We start from the raw sequence: 19,134 nt of genomic DNA, 5'->3' as shown, positions 1-19,134 counted from the left end.
AAAAGTTTACCAACACTCTCACTCAATGGAGAAGCATTCATAAATTCATCAATAATCAAGCAAAACTAAAAGAATGAGCTAGCCTTAAAAGTATTTATAGTTTAGGCTAATTATTATAATTTTAGGGTCCAAAAGTGACCCAATTGCAAGATAAGTTCCACTAGGTGCTGTTTTGATCTGCTCTTGAAACACTAGAGCAAATCAAAAGCGGATTCAAAGCGCCTTGGGCGCAAGTCCTTTCCAAGGGGCTTTCTAGCCCCATTTTGCCTTTGCTTGCCTCCTCCAACGATCCTTGAACCAATTTGAGTGCGATCATTAACAAATAACACCCTCTTGATGGTAAGGAGGCTTCGTCAAGTAGCTCCCACTTCTTGAACAATCCTTGGATCCTTTGAAGCTTCCAGGCTTGACTTTTAGTGAATGGCTTAGAGCTAATCCGGATTGTATCAATGTGTTTCTCCGACAATAGAGTTTTGAGCTTGGATGTGTCCGTCTGTTAGAATTATTTGCACATATATTTCATCTGTTAGAATTATTTGCAGATATCTTTACTTTTCTAATTAATTAATTAGGTGCACTTAGTTCCTTTTCCTTTGCATTGTTTCTATTTTCCCTTGGACTTTTGGCACTCTAGGTCACTTGCATGTACATTTGTTTTGATTAATAAAGTGGCCCATTAGGTCATTTATTAAAAGAAAAAGTTTAGTCTATAGGATTGAACGTTTAGAAATCACTTATGTGAGAGTGAAGTGGAAGCCGCTTCAAGGAGAATGATAGTAAAGGACTATTCTCTACGCTCTCCTGAAATCAAGACGTGTTCATGGCTAAAACGAACCAAAATGTGAGAACCATAAACGGTAAAAGGCTAGTTGTGTGACACGTGTCATCTAGTGTACATTAAAGCTTGATGGTTCAAAGATATCAAATCTACCGATTGACCAAGTGCATCCGATGCATGTTCACTACGGAAAGTTCAAAGGAAAACCCACTTATCCAGATACAATTAGTCTTTGCTAGATTGATCACATGTTTGTCCGTAAATTCTTCATAACATAGTCATTCCCCATTTATGTGGGAGATTGTTAGGTTCAAGTTGAATATGTGAATGGTAAATGGAGGGAATTGGTGGAGGAAAAAAAATGAGATCACACTAAAAAAGGAAAGTATACTAAAAAAATAAGAAAAGTCTACTAATTCTCCCACATTGGTGGGATAAAAAAACTTTCCTGTGTTCTTATTAAGAAACGCATCTCCACATGGATAGTGAGGCAAGAACAAAGAGGTGTCTTGCATCGCCGTCGTCATCGCTCGCTCGACTCGGCTTTGGCTTCGAATTTTTTAAATGATCGATGAGATTAATATTTTAGATAAATTTTATTTAAAACTTGTAAAACAAGTGATGTTTTAATCTGAAAATTCAATGAAATAATTTTTTCCATATGCGTGCGCGTTTCAGATGTCATGCAAACGCATGTGCAACGCATCTCAAAAGGAATGCGACCTTTAGAGAAAAAGATATACTGTTTCGGAAAAAGGGTGATTTGAGAATGCAGGTCAGGCGCAGACCTAGCGCAGGCTGGCTCTGGTCAGGCGCAGAAGCCACTAGAATAGGCGAAACATCACCTGTGGCCACACGTCAGGCGCAGTTCCAGCACAAATTGAGCGAGGGTGACGTGACTGTTTAGTAACAGTGCAATTTTTCTAGAATCAATGCTTCCTTTCCGAAGGGACACCTAATGGCTATAAATACCTGACTTATTCCTCAGGTAGATACATAATTTTTGAGAGCTGAAAAACACTTCTTGTCTTCTAAAAACTCATTGTGATCATCTGCCGTTGAGTGAGTTCGAAGGATTCGATAGTTGAGGTACCGCTACTATCGGATTGTGAGCCATTTTATTCTGAGAGAAAAAATTCCGTAACCTCAGGTACTTGAGGGGAATTAATTCCTTAAGGACACTCCGTGTAATCGGAGGACTAGGCTCAAATTCTGCTTCATCTCTTTTCTTTAAGATATTGATTAACACACTTCTATTGAAAGGTCATTTTGATCTTGTGTTGAAGGTGTTGACACTTCTAGTTGTTCTTGACAAGTTTGTTCTTGAACTTAGTTTAAGTTTATGCGAAGCAACATATAGATTGTGTACCCAAAACAACATTTGTATCATCCAAAATTTTGAATTCTTACAACAAGAAGGTATGGTCGAAAAAATTGATAGGTAAAAGTTTCATGGTCATATGGAACGTATAGATGTTTGCTTTTCAAATGGGAAACATGATCTATTGTTAGGGTACTGCTCAAGTAAATAGGTAACAATTAATTAGTATATTGTTATTTTATCAATTTATCTATATTATTCATTACTCATTATCTGCTATATCAATTTTCATCGTCATGCACACATCAAATGGATTCAGTTTTTAATTAAAAAAATAAAACGGAATATGCTTTGCATGGAATGACATGAGATAAGAAAATATAATTTTTTTCCTTTGAATGGTTAGTTATAGCCGTGTATGTAAGTGATGTTTAAATGCCACAATAGCTAGCAACATACTACTATTTTGATTATATTATGAGTGTCTATCATAAACAACCTCTCAATCTCTATGAGGTAGGGGTAAGGTTTGCATGTACTATATCCTTTCTAGATTCAACTTATGAAATTACACTAGGTATGTTGTTATTGTTGAGTAGCATTCAAAAAGATCAAAACTTTGTATTAAGGAATTTGTGAAAAAAAATAAGGGAGTGGCGCCTTCTTTATTAGTTGAAACTTCATTGAAACTTTAAGAACTAAACTAGAGACATGAAGCATCAATTGCAATATTGCTTCCCAATATAATGGTCTATTGTGATTTAACTAAAACCCAATACTAAGTATCAAACAATTTTGATATCACTTTTCTTAATTGATTTTACAATGTATGATCTCTTTTTAATTTTTGGTGTCAAATTTCAAATTTCTTTAACGGAAATTCTCTAAAAGGTTGCAATTTTTTGAAAATTTAAGAGTGCAACTCTTAGGGTATATTTTAGAGGATTTTTCATTCTTCTCTTTCGTCCTCCATTGCCTGATTGAATTAACTAAAAGAAGTAGTAAAGAGTTCTTGAACCTTTGGCTCTTCTGTTTACTACTTTTGCAGATTCATTGATTATTTTATATCGCCTTTAATTGTTTTCACTTAATAAGCTATGCATGGATAAGGTGATGCGGCACAACTCTTGCATTTTGGGAGGCATTTTTTGATATTCCTACATATTGTTCCTTTTTGACCTCCCTCTTCGTCTCTTACATGAAAACATACACTATTTTTCTCAGAGAGAACCTCTAAAATTGAGTATTGCATGCATGAGAAAACTAAAGTTGTAACTCTTCAACTTTATGTAGTTAAGATTGTGTTTTTTGTCGTCTACGTTTTTTAAATTTCTTGAGTCTATTTTAGAAGGATTTGAATTGTACTGGATATTAGCTCGATTTCTGATTTAGTGTTTTCTTATCTTAAAGAATTTTCTGTGATCTTTTCATTCGTCAACGTATATATGATCATTTCTTTCTTCCCATGCTATACTCTTTTGCTTAATATGTTTTAGTATAGGCCAAACACATCGACAGACCCTTCAACTTGGAACCATCTTACACTTTGTCACCTCAAGTGGACGTTGTTCACTTTTGGCACCTCAAATAGTACACTGATGTGTCATTTTGGCACTTTTTGCTAAGTCATCATGGGGCGTGTGTTACACGCATTTTAAGTACGTTTCAGGGGTATTTTCGTAATATTTTCATCTTTCTTCTCTTTTTTTCTCACTCTTTCAATCCATTAATTTTCCACCATTTTTTCCTTTTCTTAACACAACTATACACTAATTTTCTCTTCATTGATCGAATTAACACACATTATTGCCACTACCTCACTCTTTCTCACCCACTTTCCTCTCCCTTTAATTTGCATGTCCCTCCTTTGATCACTATTCAATCTTGAGCAACAGAAAATCAACCATTTAGTTGAAGAAAATATATTGAACATTATGTTGGGGAGGGATTCAGGGAAGGAGCACTAGAGATAAATGCAACTGATTCAAAAACAGATGATAGGAGGAGCAAACGTTAGAAATAAGAATGGTGATTTTAACAAAAATCAAGAATTTCTCTTCTTTAAGAAACAAGAAATCAAGAAATAAAAATGGTTGTTTTTAAGAAACAAGAATGGTTGATTTTCCCTTGTGTTGATTTTAACCATTCTTGTTTCTTAAAATGGGTTCCTTCTTAAAATGATTTTTTTGACCAATTTATTTTTCCTGATACCAAATTGTTGTCAGTTTGATTGAAAATTATTATCAATTTGGATGGAGGGTGAAAAATTATTGTCAATTTCCTGTCAAGTTGTTGTGAATTTAATGTCAATTTGATCGGATTGTTGCAGCGATTGGAGGTGGGGGTTTGTAGATTGAAGAAGACAATATGGAGGGGGCGGATAGATGGGGGTAGGGAGGGTGGGGTGGCGGCAAACGATTTAGGGGTGGGGAGTGGCAGGGTGGCAGAAGATAATTTGAGGGTGGGGGTGGCGGCAAACGATTTGGGGGTGGGGTGGATTGAGGAAGATGATATGGGGTGGGGTGGGGTAGTTAAGAAGATGATATAAGGTGGGGGTGAGGTTGTTAATATTTTCTTTTATTTAAATTAATTATATAAAAATTATTTTTATAAAAATGAATTGGTCCCTTTCTACATCATCAGCGCGTGTAATACACGCGCATGGTATATTTTTGCTAATTCAGTAAAAAGTGTCAAAATAACACACGCATATGCTACTTGAAGTGCCTAAAGTGAACAACGTCTACTTGAGGTGCCAAAGTGAAAGATGATGCCAAGTTGAGGGGCATGTCGATGTGTTTGGTCTTAAGTATAACATAATGGTAGCTGGTAAGGAGTTCTCATTTCGTTTATTGAATACTAATAAAGTCCGTTTTATCCCCTGTCTTAATTCTAGATTGTAAATTTCTCATCTATATTTGAATCTACGAAAGTACCATCAGTAGAATTATTTTGAACTCTACTTTGGTGTTACAAATTGTGCTAGAATTTCTCATAAGATTTCACCTGAATTTTTATTTATTTTCCTTTTGATATTTCAACTATATTAACCAACCATCCAAATATTATTTGTCTTGGTGTCACTTCTGTAAACATCTAGCACTAACACTATTTGATTTATTATTTTTCCCTTGGAAGAGTTGGCTATCGGAGTATGAAAATTCGAATCAGATTAATCAATTTTATCAAGTCGTAGGTTTTCTAGAACATTTTGTTTTCACAATTTTAGAAAAAATGATTTTAGTACTATTTGCTTTATTTTAGTTAGTTGAGTCAAGGTTCTTTCGGAAATCGTCTCTCTTCAAGATAGAGTTAAGATTTGCGTACATTCTATCCTCCTCAGACCCCACTAATTATTAAATTTCACTTAATATGTTGTTGTTATTTCTTTTTTGTTGTAAGAATTGGTGTAATTTGTTTCGAGAATATGAATTTCGTAACCATTAAGTTGATAAAAAATAAAGCGTTTCAGTCAATATGTCTGCAATGGAATTAAAGGTAATTGCAATGGAATTAAAGGTAATTGCTTTGTTTAATCATCAAATTTGGTATATCAACCTTTTTCTTACAATTCAATTAGTCACTATAACTGCATCCAAGGGTGTGGTCCAATGATCAATGATGTGGGTTGAGAACGTAAAATTTCGAATTCAAACCCCAACAGAGACAAAAAAACACTAGGTGATTTGCCTTGGTGGACAGAACTACTTGATATCTATTGCTGGTGAGAAGTGGCACGTATCCCATGGATTTGGTCAAGGTGTGCAAAAGTTGGCTAGACACCACAATTATCAAAAGATATTATTCTCTGTAATTTAATGTTTTTTGTTTTGGTTACAGGAGAATTCATGTTTGGTTAAACAACATTGAAAGCATTCCTTACAATCTTCAAATTTTTGGGTGCTATTCCAACTGAAAATTAGTTCTATGATTATTTTTCTTGGATTTGTTTGAAACCTGTTACTGGATTTGGGATGTGATTTGATTTATTGGTGTATGTTGCAAAAGGATGTAATTTTACAGGAAATATGTATTCAAAAGAATGTTCGAAAGTAATGAATAAGATTTACATCAGGTGAATATTTGAGTTTGTGATGTGATAAGTTTATATACGCAGCCAAAATTTAATTTCAATTAATTCTTTAATACTTTCCGCGCATCACACGGTACTATAACAATTTTTATTTTAAAAGATTAGGTATATTCAATTAATTTTACCGTCACCAATTAGTTTCGCAGTTGTTCTTCTTGAATTCTAATTAATGAAATTCTTTATTGTTAAGAAATGTCTAACCACTTTAGGTTAGCCAAAATGAATCAATTAAACTTATAGTATTAGTAGATATCTTTTAATTATTTAGACATGATCGATATAGAAGCTTATTTAAATATAAAGGTTATCTTAGACAAAACAAAGTTAAGTGACTAGTCAAATGATTCTTATGTCACGAAATAAAGTTAGAGCGATTTCTGTTCAAGACAAAATTTATTAGTTGAGTGACAATATATGAAATCAAACTTGAGAAAAGCCAACTTCATTATATTGACAACAATAGATGTTGATGATGTTGGTAATACATAGACTGAATGACATTTTTCTTGTGCTCTATTCTCCCTAGTAATACTTAAAACATGGATTACAGTAATGTTGATATTAGATACTCTCTTAGTGCTAAAATAGTTAGAAAGAGTTTAGTAATTCAATTGTGAGGCCTTAATTAGGTCTGTTTGAAGGAGTTTTGCCTAGCAATTTTGAGAAGAGTCTTGTCAGCTACAACAAAATATGCCATGCCAGCAGCTGTAGAGACAATAAGGGCTTTTGCAGTTGGATTCAGATAAGTTCTTGCCCATGGTGACATCTTTCCATAAGCATACTGCATGTTAATTTCATCAATATTTCAAATATTAGAAGTCAAGAACATTGTCATTGGCATGAAAAATATTTTTCTAAAAATATTTTTTTCTAAGTGGTTAGCAAACATTTTCCCAAGCCGGGAATGTTTTAGAAACAACCTCTCTAAATCTCACGAGCTAAAGGTAAGGTCTGCGTACGCTCTATCCTTTTAGACTCCAACAGTAAAACTACATTAGTTTTTGACGGAGATCATTTACTTCATCATAATAATCTTAACTCTTAATTATATCTCAATGTTTAACATTATTATCTATCCTTTATGCCCCATGGTACAAACAACACTCCTAAATCTTGAAAAATATTGAAATGTAAATGTGTATATTAAATCAAATCTTACAGCTGGAATGGCAGTAGCAATAAATGCAATGACAGCTGCTTTTGCTCCAGCAATTACTCCTTCTGCATATATACAAATCATACAAAAAAAACATTCATCATATAATCAAGTTAATGGAAAAATCTTAATGGTAAGGTAGAAGCAAAGAAAGATAAAGTACCATGAGAGTAACGCTTAGCCATAGCTAACTTTTGATCCATTGAAGCCAAACTCACACTCTTGGCCATTTTACTTTTGTATAAAAAAAAAAAAATAGGAATAATAGTAATGCTTTATACTTTTGGAAGAAACATTGATGAGTTTGTGAGTGAAGTAAGAATGAATATTTATAGGCATTTCAATTTTAAGTTTGGACGAAAGTGTTTGATGGTTTTGGCTAATTTCCAATGTACCAAAGTCACTTGTTTTTGCCTCAGTTGCTAATAGTATTATAAGTTTAATGTATTTGCAGATTACCAGGTTCTTGGTGTGGTTCAGTTCATTGGACTTTGTTTGTTTGTCTGTACATGAACTATGACTGAATTTTCTGAATCTATGGTTATAAAAATCAAGAATAATACTCTCTTGTTCCAATTTGTTAGTACTACACCTTCGTATCATATTAGTTGATTGTCTTATTAAAATACATATCCAAATTACTTATTCACTTACTAAATCAAGATAATATTAATTAACTCTTCTAAAAAAAAATAAAAAATTGTAAAGTTTTAAAAAAATATTTAAAAGGCAAATTAATAAAATTATCCTTTTTATTTAAATGACTTTTGTCATACCAAATATTGATACATGAAATCAAGGATATCAGGTGGTACCATAGTTTGGAGAGTATAATTTGCAAGTGGTTTTGGGAGTTCAGGATAAAAAGCACTGCCAAAAGCCCAAAACAATGGGTAAAAAGGGCAGTTATGTAAGTGCGTGCTGTTTAGGATCTAGTGCCTCATGTTCAGCCTTAGTGAGATATATCACCCTTTATAACACCTGCCCAAAAGTTCTTTCGGGTTCAGTTGATTTGGAGGGTGGTTATCCACATGGATGATTCGAATTTAATCGCTTCTTAGTATCTTTTGAGTCGAGTCTATTGCACAAGACTTGTCTAGTGCAATTTACCTTCTTTGAGTTGTAGACACGTGATTTTGACCCTCCCCGAATTTAATATATATATATATATATATATATATATTTTCGATATTAAATATTTATATTTGGTCTAATATTATTTAAATTCTTATTTTATTTTAATAAATTTTTAGTTAAGAAATAAAGTTAATTTTGAGTTATTTTATTTTATTTTATTCTAATTTTTTAAAATAATACAAAAAATTAAAAAAATATATTTTTATTTTTTTTTTAAATTTTAAAAAAATAAGTTAGTAGTTTTAGTACTATCTTAATTATATTTATTTTTTAACTATTTTTAAACTTTTATTGTATTTTATTAAATATAAAAATTAATTAATTATTATTATATTATTTTTATTATTATTATTTTATTATTTTTATTTTTATTTTTCATTATCTTCTTTTGTTTTAAAAAAAAAAAATTAAAAATTTAAAAATCTAATCCTATCCTTAACTACCTCAACCACCCCAACTTTCCCTCCAACTCCCTCAGTTTTCCCCCTCCTATATATCTATATAACACAACATATGACAAAGAAAAAAACTCACGAAAAAAAAAACAAAAAATCTGGAGATAAACCAAAACCAAAACCAAAACAAAAAAAATGGAAAAGAAAAACACTTAAAAAAAAAAAATGACCGAAAACAAGAAACAGTGAGTGAAAACAAGAAATAGTGAGAAAACCAAAAAAAAGTAAGAAAAGAAAAGTGTTCCAAATAGTTGAGGCCGGGTCTCCGTTTGAGTTTCCGATGACGATATTCTTTTTTTTTTTTCGGTTTTAATTCATCACACAGGTTCATATCAAATTTTGTATTATTTATTTTATAAGTTTTGTTATAAATCGAATTGTGAATGAATTTATTTCAATGGCTTCTTCTATTATTTAATATGTTTAATTTATTTATTTTTTTGCAATTCATGCTTTCTGTCTTTATTTGTAATTCGTATGTTGTTTTCGAAATAATGTTAGTTAGATTGATTTTGAATTTTAAATGAAATAATCTTTAAAGTTATTTGTGTTTTAATATGTAAAATTGTGTTAATTGACATGCATTTACTATGTAGTTATGTTAAAGATCACAATTAATGATTCATGAATGCATGCATGCAAGAAACAAAAAAAAAATGAAATGAAAAACATAACATGTTAAGAATAAAGGTTTTTTTTTTTCTTTCCTTTCATGGATTTAGAGTAATGATTTGTAGTTTTCTTTTAAAAAAAAAAAAAAAAAAAAACGACCAAGAGAGTTCAAAACAAAAGAACGGAACTTTGAGAAATAAAAAAGTAGGTCAAAAACAAAAAAAAAGAAAAAAAAAAGCAAGAATTTAAATTAAAAAAAAAAAAACTTGCATGATTATATATATATATTTCATGTTAGTTTAGTTATGGAAATTTTGTTAAATCTAACACGTGATCATTTTTTTTTTCTTCTTTGTTGTTGTTGTTAATTTCGTTATGATAATTTTGTTAAATATAACTTTATTAATTAACTTTATCATGTGATTATGTTATTTTGCTTTTCATTAGTTTTGTTTAGCCTATATATAATTTTGTTCACAAAGCATAAGATTAATTTGTTTAGGAAGATTTATTTATATAGATATATAATAGCCATAATTCATTAAGGAAAAGAAAAGAGAGGAAAAACTCATTTAGCAAGGGAGAAAGACGAGTTGCGGGTTAATTCCAAAACTCGTTACAAAATAAAGAGTGAAATGAAGTAAATGCTTTTATATGCTAGATAAGTTTTCACGTTTAACAAATTTTGTCTTGATGAAGAATGTAGCGTACGCATCTTTTTGAGATATTTAAAAATAATTCGAGGATGCAATATTGCACCTCGGCAAAGATAGTTTTAAAATTAATTTCCACTAGTTTAATACAAGAGTTATAGACAAATTTTAGGTATTAAAAATGAGCGAACCTAGGCCCAAACATAATTCATAAAAATAGTTTAAGTCAAGATAAGTCAATAAAAGCGACCGTACTAGAACCACGGGACTCGAGGGGTGCCTCACACCTTCGCCTCGATCAATAGAATTTCTTACCCGGTCTTCTGTTTTCGCAGACCAAATAAGAGTCATTTCCTTTTGATTAAGCATTCAAAAAGGTGATTTGGAACACCATAACTCAATTCCAAGTGACGACTCTGAAAAATGACAAAAAATAATCCCTATTCAATACCGTCACTTTAATTGGAAAAGCCCTTCGACTCGATTCCTAGAGCGAAAAAGGGGTGTGACATGAGTGGTTTGTAGGCTATTACATAGTAGGGTGTTTACCCAGTGTGCACAAAGTGCTCACCCAAAAGACAGAAGTTGTAGCAATTGCGGATTACCCTGAGATTTTAAAGAAACATCTGCCTAAAGGTTTGGAGGGTGGTTATCCACATGGATGACTCGAGTTTAATCCCCTTCATTGCCTTCTGAACCAAGTCTGTCGCACAGGGCTTGTCTTGTGCGATTACATCTCTTGTGTGATTTGCAAGCTATTACACATTGGAGGATTTATCCAGTGTGCACAAAATGCTCATTCGAAAAGCAAAAATTGTAGCAAAGATTATAGCGATTGCGGGTTATCCTAGGATTCCAATAAAACACTTGCCTAAAAACTAGCAGCTTGATTAGATAAAGATTGGTAGAAAGGAAGTACCTTTTTATTTTATTTTCCATCATCTTCATTGAGTTCGAGTCGAGAGTATTTTAGAAACAACTTTTTTATTTTCTCAAATCTCATAATGAAATTCCATCGGCTATGTTGTTGTCGATTGATTGTAGATATGGGATATGTAGCGGTGATCTTCACACTGACAAACAGAGGTGGTAAAATTAATTATTAATCCGCTCATTTATTAATGCTTAATTATACACACCTAAAATTAAAGGACATTTTATGTCAACTAAGATAAAGTTAAATGGATAACAATTTTAGTAGGAGTTTGACCACTTTTTTCTGAAAAATTATTTCACTTTCATAAAAATAATGAAAATACCATTGTTTGGCCATAAGAATTATTTTATTTTAAAGAAAATTATTTTTGAAAGAGTGAAAATAATATATCACTCACAAACTTTTAAAAACAACTCCAATTATATTCATGGCAAACACAACTTCAACTTTAACTCCAAAAAATTATATTTTCACGACCAAACGGAGCCTTAATGTCTTGGAAAAAAGTCATACTTCCCCTACCTCACTTGTGAAAGTTTAGTAAGTATGTTGTTGTTGTTGGAAAAACGTCATACTTCAATGTTTGAAACTAATTTAATTATAAACTTCACATTTAGCCCAAAGTAAAATGATTTATAGACACAAATGTCCATACGCATGTTAGAGCACAAATTTTAAGTCTCTCTCCCTAATGCTGCATTCAGTAAAAGCACAGCCACTTAAATTGGGAGAGAGTAAAAGATTTCTACTTCTGAATGTAGCTACCAAATTGGATGATAGTTATCCTTTCATTAAACCTTTTTTGGGCATCAATTTAAGACTATTTTACTTTACCCCACACATGGAAAAAACTATAGTCTCCTTTTTCAACAATCTCTTTATAGTTCCATAGCAACATATAATTAAACAAAGCAAGCATAACAAATGAGGAAGGCTGACTACCATGTATGTATACTACTACAATTGTTACTATGAAAGTCACTTAGATTTCCCTTTCTTTGAAGGCCCTTTTGTTGATGATTTCTTGTAGGGTGACTTCCTTGCCTTCAACTTGCTATCAGTCAACGATGACCTCCCTCCTTGGCTCCTTCCTTTCTTCTCTTTTTTCACATTGTACATGTTTACAGCCTACAGTATAGATGAAAAGTTCGCACCAATTAGCGGAAAGCTAGTGTTACCAAAAGGAAAAAAGCGCAAAAAGGCTCCAAGTTCAGTTGGGGCTTGAAGCGCAAAAGCGTAAATAAACTTGGGCTTTAATGAGAAAAGGTGCAAAAGGAGAAAACATACAAATATTATCTGTAGTCAGAGACTAATATCAATCATTTAGTGCCGCCTCTTTAGAAGAGATTCATTGGCAAGAAAAAGTAGCCTAGCGCGTTGATGACGACACTAAAGTGCACATTAAGCGACGCGAAGAGCTCAACTCGTTTTGAGGCTTACTTCAGGGCTTCAGTGCGCTTTAAGCACGCCTTTGACAACACTGGCGCGTACGATCTTGGACGATAAAATGATACAGATGTACATATGCATATGCCATACCTTTTGCACATTGAGTATCTCATGGGAGCTCTTGGCCATCAACTTGTTTAGAACCTTTTCGGTTTGCTGTTTCTCTAAGGAGCCCATTCCTGATCCCTCTGCGACTGGTAGGAACTGGTTGTAGTAGATTGGAGTTAAAAGTGGGCTTAGACATGTACAATCATCAGAACTAAGCAAAAGATATGTATGCACGTTTCCTAATACAAACCTTCCGATACTTCTTGTCATGTTTTGGGGGCTTTTCACCAGGCAACTTCTTGTCAAATTTTCCGCCACTAGCTGTTGCGTGTGCTGCCATTCCAGCTACATTCCCGAGTTCATCCTTGCTAATTTTCCTTTGTGCAGCTTGTGTTCCTGTTATAGGCAGTGCTGTGGCAGCAAGCTGAACGTGACTGCAAAGCAAGAAACCTAGTGTGAGGCACATGTTCTTCACTGTCGTTCCAGCAAGTGGCCAACTAATGTATGCTAACACAACATAGCGAGGAATATAAAAGTCAAGGGCAAGAAACAGAAAGAGGACATCACTAAACAACCCCAAGGAAATTCACAAAGAAAAATGAACTTCTATTTGATTCATTCACTAATGTTATGAGTTCACTAAGATTTGAGGTAAGTGATCGGAAAAGATTAGTAGAGTAGACATACTCTTTTGGATAAATGCTTCTACAGCTACATATAATTAAAGAAGTTCTTTCAATAGGATCTTCGTTTTTTATCCAACGTTGACTATGCAGTCTTGTTGTAAGAGATAATAATTTCATGCACAGGCTTAAAACTCTGTGACTTACAAGTCCCGAAGAATCCTCTCCTTCCAGAGTGATGATACACTTGGTCACCATTTGTGTCCAAAATCATTTTGAGAGAACATCAAACAAATTGCAAAGCGAAAAACATGTCGGGATTCGTAGGCACACCGAATAGGTGCAAGGAGGTCTCTTTGGGGGAGTACAAATTTTAACCACCACGCTTATCAAGAAAAATGACATCTGACAGAAGGATGCAAGAGAATAAGAAAAAGGGAAGATGCAAACTTCAAGGCAGAATTTAGCAACAGATAATAAATCCCTCATAGATGGCAGTAACTAATAAAGAATAAGATTGTTGCAGAAAACCAATGAGAAGTTCAGAAGAACAAGACCTTGGCAAGGCACCAGCTTTTGCAGCTTCCTTCAAGTTGCTATATCGATTTTTCTCTTGTTTTTCTATTCTCTTTTTCTTATCTTCTTGTCTCTCAGCAAAAGGATCTTGACCAGGCTCTGAAAAAACAAACCGGTGAGGAAGACATTTTCAGAACAATATCAAAATGCTAATGCAGGCATGTTCTTCCCTTCATTGACAAAGTTAAGTTGTTTTCCCTATAGTTATCATCATGAGTACTTGATTGACACAAGAGAGTACAATCGGAATCAGTATCTATTAAGAACCGAGATACTGAACTTCGACTTAAAGACATAAATTTAGTTTAGGATCTTATGACCCTTTGAATCCTATTATTCAACATCATTGCCGTTGAGAACTTGAGACATAAAAGAAAATTGAGTATCGCAGAAGTCGAGGTCAAAAATTTTCTTATTTACCATCAGTTGCCTTGGCTTCAATGATAGGCACATCTTTGTCATCATTAACGCGATCGTAGCCATGTCTGCGCTTCCATGAACCAGTTTGATCATCAAACACAACCTTGTCTTTCTTACGTTTTTGTATACCTGCAAGACACTTTCCCAAGAATTAAAAAAAATGAAGGTCAACTAAATCAAGAATTGACTGTTCTAAAACCCACAAGATATTCACATGGTACCTTTCTTCTTGGCAAACAGTTCCCATTTTGTTGGTGGTTTAGGCTTTGGAAGCTGAAACAATCAAATCATAATTAGCACTAAATGGAGCTGATGGATTTAATAGATAAGGCAAGGCCACTGTAAAGAAGATATCTTTTCCACTATGCATATATAGAAGATAGGGATGGGAGGAAGGGAGGCATCTTAAGCATCCTATAAAACAAAATTTTGACAATAGAATCAGTGAAAGAAATTCCTTAAAATATGAAATCAACAAACTTAGGCCAAAATATATTATAAATGTTACATCAACCATTGCACTACTTCTCTGGGAAGAGCAAATAAAGTAGTAAATCAGGAGCATTGGCAACATAATTTCTTGTCACATAACTTCTGACAATGTTTTGATAAAGACCACATAACTTACTCAAATTATGAGGCTTAAAATCTTGGTAAGCACTTTTCCCCTGTGCCCTCTATCGTAAAGTACATTATCATAACTGATGCTTCATATCAGATTCAATTCACGAATTTCACATTTGGAGCTAGGGTCACATAAATGCCCAAAAGATTTATGAGATTCGATTATTCTTTATCAGAAAGCTATGTTGCTCAGGCTCTCCAAACTCTTGCCACACCCATGTCCGACCCTCCAAAAATGCACTACTTTTGAAGGATCCGACAGGCAACCGTCCGCTTTTTTGAAGATTCCGAGCAACATAGTCAGAAAGTACCAACACAATAGAAAACAATTCAGTTGTTTCAATATCGTGAATACCAGAAAAAGTGGTTCATTGTTGCAAATACGTGCTCTAACTCACAACTCTAGGAACTGATAAGAAAACACACAATTCTTCCGCAACAAATAGAAATGAGGTCTTACGGGCTTCTCTCTAGGCAATCTCGTAGTTGGTTGAGGCAACTGAACTAGTGGACCATCAGGGCTTTCTGTTGAAGGTAAGTTGAAGAGGGCATCTGCAATAGCTTGCACTAACTTGGTCCCCTCCTGTAGACACTCCTTCACCAACTCCTCCCTACATATTTAGAACAAGAATACATGATGAATAAAGGAAACCCATTGAGTGTCCATATCATTATACCTTAGTCAAAACATCAAATTGAGCTAACATTGATAATTGTGAGCTAGTTCCCCTTGAGTTAAACTAAAAAATACAACTTTAACAAAAACACTCCATAATATTTGGAGCAAAAATGTGTGAGTCATAGAAGGAATTTCATGAGTATCATTCACATTGCAAAAAACATCAAATTCCTTTTCCTGTTGAATTGACCACCACAACCCAAAATAAAAGAAAAGATCAACAATAATAGAAACACGGTTGGTCCAATATTTAGGTGCAAAAGGCATAAAGCAAATACCATTCAAAACCATCTTAAATACATAAGTAAAAGCTAAGGGATCAACTCTAAAATATAGAACTACAAGTTTACAGCTTCTCATTGCAATTCAACCAGAATAGAGACTACCAAAACGTCTTGCATTTCTCAATGATGATGTTGGGACTGTAGCAAAAAAGAATTGGCTTAATTTGCCTTTAGTATCGAATTTAAGTTAGTTAAGATTCGCCCCTTCTTCAAGTCAAAATTAGTTCCTGAGACCCTGCGAATTAGCAAACGCCAGCAGTAAGCTATTAGGTATTGCAACCCAAGCAGGAAACTCAAAAGGAAGTTGAACCAGATATCAAACTAACAAAGGTGGCTTATCAATTAATCAAGCTTCCACCTAAATCAGTTGGGATTGGCTATCAGAATCCTCTACACCTATTCTTCCATCTTCGGGTCCCTTAGGAATATATCACTTTATTTCCCTTTTAAAGGACAAACTACGAGTTCTGTAAATCTCAGACATATCTCTAAACAGCTAACCAATTTAATCCAAACTAGCTAGTATACTTTTAGCTAAATCTTCACTGATTACCAGAGATGTTTAGGTCTTTTGACAATTTCCTGCAATTTTAGATCCAAACATTTGCCCCAAGATTAATCTCTCACCCCACAAATCAAAAAGCAACATAACTTGAGAAAAATCATCCAAATAGTGGAAGAGAATACTCTTAAACTCTTTCCATGTTTCCACCTTTTCAAGCCAGTGAAAAGCGCAAAGAACACGATACATGATAACGAAAGGGAACTGTTCAAGAAAATAGCTAATCAGCTTAATCCAACTTGTTAGGTATCATTTACTCAAGACACTTTACTTCCATCTTATTATATTCTTAGCTAAATCTGCACGAATTCCTACAGAGTTTTAGATCTTTTGACAGTTTCCTGCGAGTTTAGGTCTACCCCTTTACCTCAAAATGACTCTTGTCACCTCATAAATCAAAAAAAGAATACAAAGCTTAAGCAAAAATCGTTCAAATAGTGAAAGATAATACTCCAAATTTTATCCAACATTTTACCTCTTGAGCAGAAATCAGCACAACAGTATATGTTAAAAAAGGGTACTTTCCAAGAACATAGCTAACCAGTTTAACCCAAACTAGCTAGGTATCACTAACACAGACACATCACTCCCATATACTATATTCTGAGCTAAATCTTCACCTATTCCCAGGGATATTTAGTCTTTTTTGACAAATTTCCACGATTTTAGGTTTACCCCTTTAAAATGAACAACACAACTTAAGCAAAAATCATGCAGACAGAGAAATATAATACTATAAAGCCTATCCAAGATTCTGCCTTTCGAGCAGAAATCAGCACAACGCTACATGTTAATCAAGAATAGCTAAATCTATACTGATTCCAGAAATTTTAGCCACCAGGTCTACCCCTTTACCCCAATATGACTGTGTCACCTCATAAACCAAAAAAACAACACAACTTACCAGCATCAGGTACCAGGTAACTCTTTTTTTTCTAAGATCTTTTAACAATTTCATGTGATTTTAGGTCTATCCTTTTACCCCAAGATAACTCTATAACCTCACAAATCAAGAAAACAACATGACTAAAGCAAAAAATCATCAAAATAGTGAAATACAATACTCTAAATTATATCCAAGATTCCAACTTTCAAACAAAATCAGCACAACAGTACATGTTCAATCCAACTTTTAGGTCTTTTGACAATTTCCTGCAATTTTATGTCTACCCCTTTACCCAAATATGACTCTTTCACCTCATAAATCAACACACACACACACTCAACTCAAGCAAAAATCAACCAAATAGTGAAATAAAATACTCTAAAACCTTTCCAAGATTCAACTTTTCAAGCACAATAATAAATGTTAAATAATGGTAATTTTCAAGAAAGTTGAACCTGGAAGAGGGTGGAGATGCAAAGTTGTGATGAGGGTAAGAAGCCATTAGATTACCCACATCTAATTCGTATGATTCTTGAACCATCTCCATTTTTTCCAATTGGTTTCGTTTTTCAGAGGAATATGGTAGAAAGAGTGGCGAGGGTTTAAGGAGGTGCGGCTTGGTTTTTATGACAAAAATGAGGGGTATAAAATGCAAAATAGGTCAAACTTAGAAGAGCCGCTTATTAAATTACTCCCTCCATCGAAAAAAACAAGGGACTACTTTTCATTTTTAGTTCGTTTTAAAAAAAATAACTTTTTATTTTTTTTCACAAATTTTTATTTTATTCGTTCATTTTTATTTATTTACTATATTAAAAATAAATATTTAATAATATTTGTTCAATTTAAAAAATTAATGAATAATTTATCTATTTATACCATTTTACCTTTAGCATGAAATATGATTCATGATCCAACGCGTTTTTTAAATTATTATATTTATTATATTCAAAAGATAATATAGTAAAATCATCTCTATCATTTACTATTTCTCAACCTATGAACCAAGTTAACAGTAGACAATTATTTATGGACGAATGGAGTAATTCTAACTTTTCATATCGTATGTTTTAGACCACAATATTAAAGGAGATTTTGATACATTTTATATATCTTTAATTTAAGGCTACAAAATTGAAAAATTAGTTATTTTTCTTTAATTTTATGTTAAGTCAAATAAGGTTATTTTTTTAAAACAAAGGAAGTATCTTTTTTATAACTGTTGGTATCCGGACCAACTTTTATGGACAAAGATGGAGATTTGAATTGAAACCTCAAATTTCCAACCAACTTCACTAATCATTAAGCCACACCTCCTTATTAAATTATCTTGTTTTGTCTCTTTTTTTGGTTTTCCATCTTCGAAGGTGGCTAGTTAATTAGAGAGAGAAAAAAGTTAATTTATTTTTAAATTTACCCTAAATTATTATTGATTCGAATTTCTTTTTTTCGTTGATATTTGTGATTGTCTGGGTCATCTTTCACATATATTGATTAAATTCATGATATAATTATTACCTCCTACCAATATAGAATCACCTAGAGTCTATTTACCTTAGGTTCTTAATCCACTTCATTGACCACGAAACTACACCCTTAATGCATCGGTGTTATCAAAGATTGAAATTGAAGTTACTTTGCTTTAAAAGTTAGTTAGCACAGCTACAGTGCCTACTTTTCAAGAAATTAGTTAAGTCTGTTAGTTGACTGTTGGTTAGAACTGCTATTAAAAAATATCTTCATTTGATATAATTTATCAGTACATGATCTATAAATAGTACTTGTAATCAATTTTATATTCACATATGAAATTACAACTTCCTCTTCTTCAATTTTATATT

At 33.0% G+C, this 19,134-nt stretch overlaps 2 protein-coding genes across 2 annotated transcripts; both read right to left on the bottom strand.

The window, feature by feature from the left end:
• Positions 1-6,618: 6,618 nt before the first annotated feature.
• Positions 6,619-7,893, bottom strand: LOC107841880 (early nodulin-93). Its single transcript, XM_016685722.2, has 3 exons — positions 7,512-7,893; positions 7,352-7,413; positions 6,619-6,973 (listed from the first exon to the last, which is right to left on the bottom strand). The coding sequence occupies exons 1-3, from the start codon at positions 7,576-7,578 to the stop codon at positions 6,818-6,820; spliced, it is 285 nt and encodes a 94-aa protein (XP_016541208.2). The 5' UTR covers positions 7,579-7,893; the 3' UTR covers positions 6,619-6,817.
• Positions 7,894-11,984: 4,091 nt separating this feature from the next.
• Positions 11,985-17,966, bottom strand: LOC107841770 (ribosome biogenesis regulatory protein homolog). The gene is made up of 8 exons (XM_016685613.2): positions 17,749-17,966; positions 15,343-15,493; positions 14,480-14,531; positions 14,259-14,387; positions 13,820-13,937; positions 12,890-13,073; positions 12,682-12,795; positions 11,985-12,270 (listed from the first exon to the last, which is right to left on the bottom strand). Exons 1-8 carry the CDS (start codon positions 17,838-17,840, stop codon positions 12,121-12,123), a joined length of 990 nt encoding a protein of 329 aa, XP_016541099.2. The 5' UTR covers positions 17,841-17,966; the 3' UTR covers positions 11,985-12,120.
• Positions 17,967-19,134: the final 1,168 nt, after the last annotated feature.

This window comes from Capsicum annuum, chromosome 9 (genome assembly GCF_002878395.1).
Source record: "Capsicum annuum cultivar UCD-10X-F1 chromosome 9, UCD10Xv1.1, whole genome shotgun sequence".
Lineage (NCBI taxonomy): Eukaryota > Viridiplantae > Streptophyta > Magnoliopsida > Solanales > Solanaceae > Capsicum > Capsicum annuum.
The sequence above is the reverse complement of the archived record's forward strand: the minus strand, read 5'-3'. Positions and strand labels throughout refer to the sequence as shown.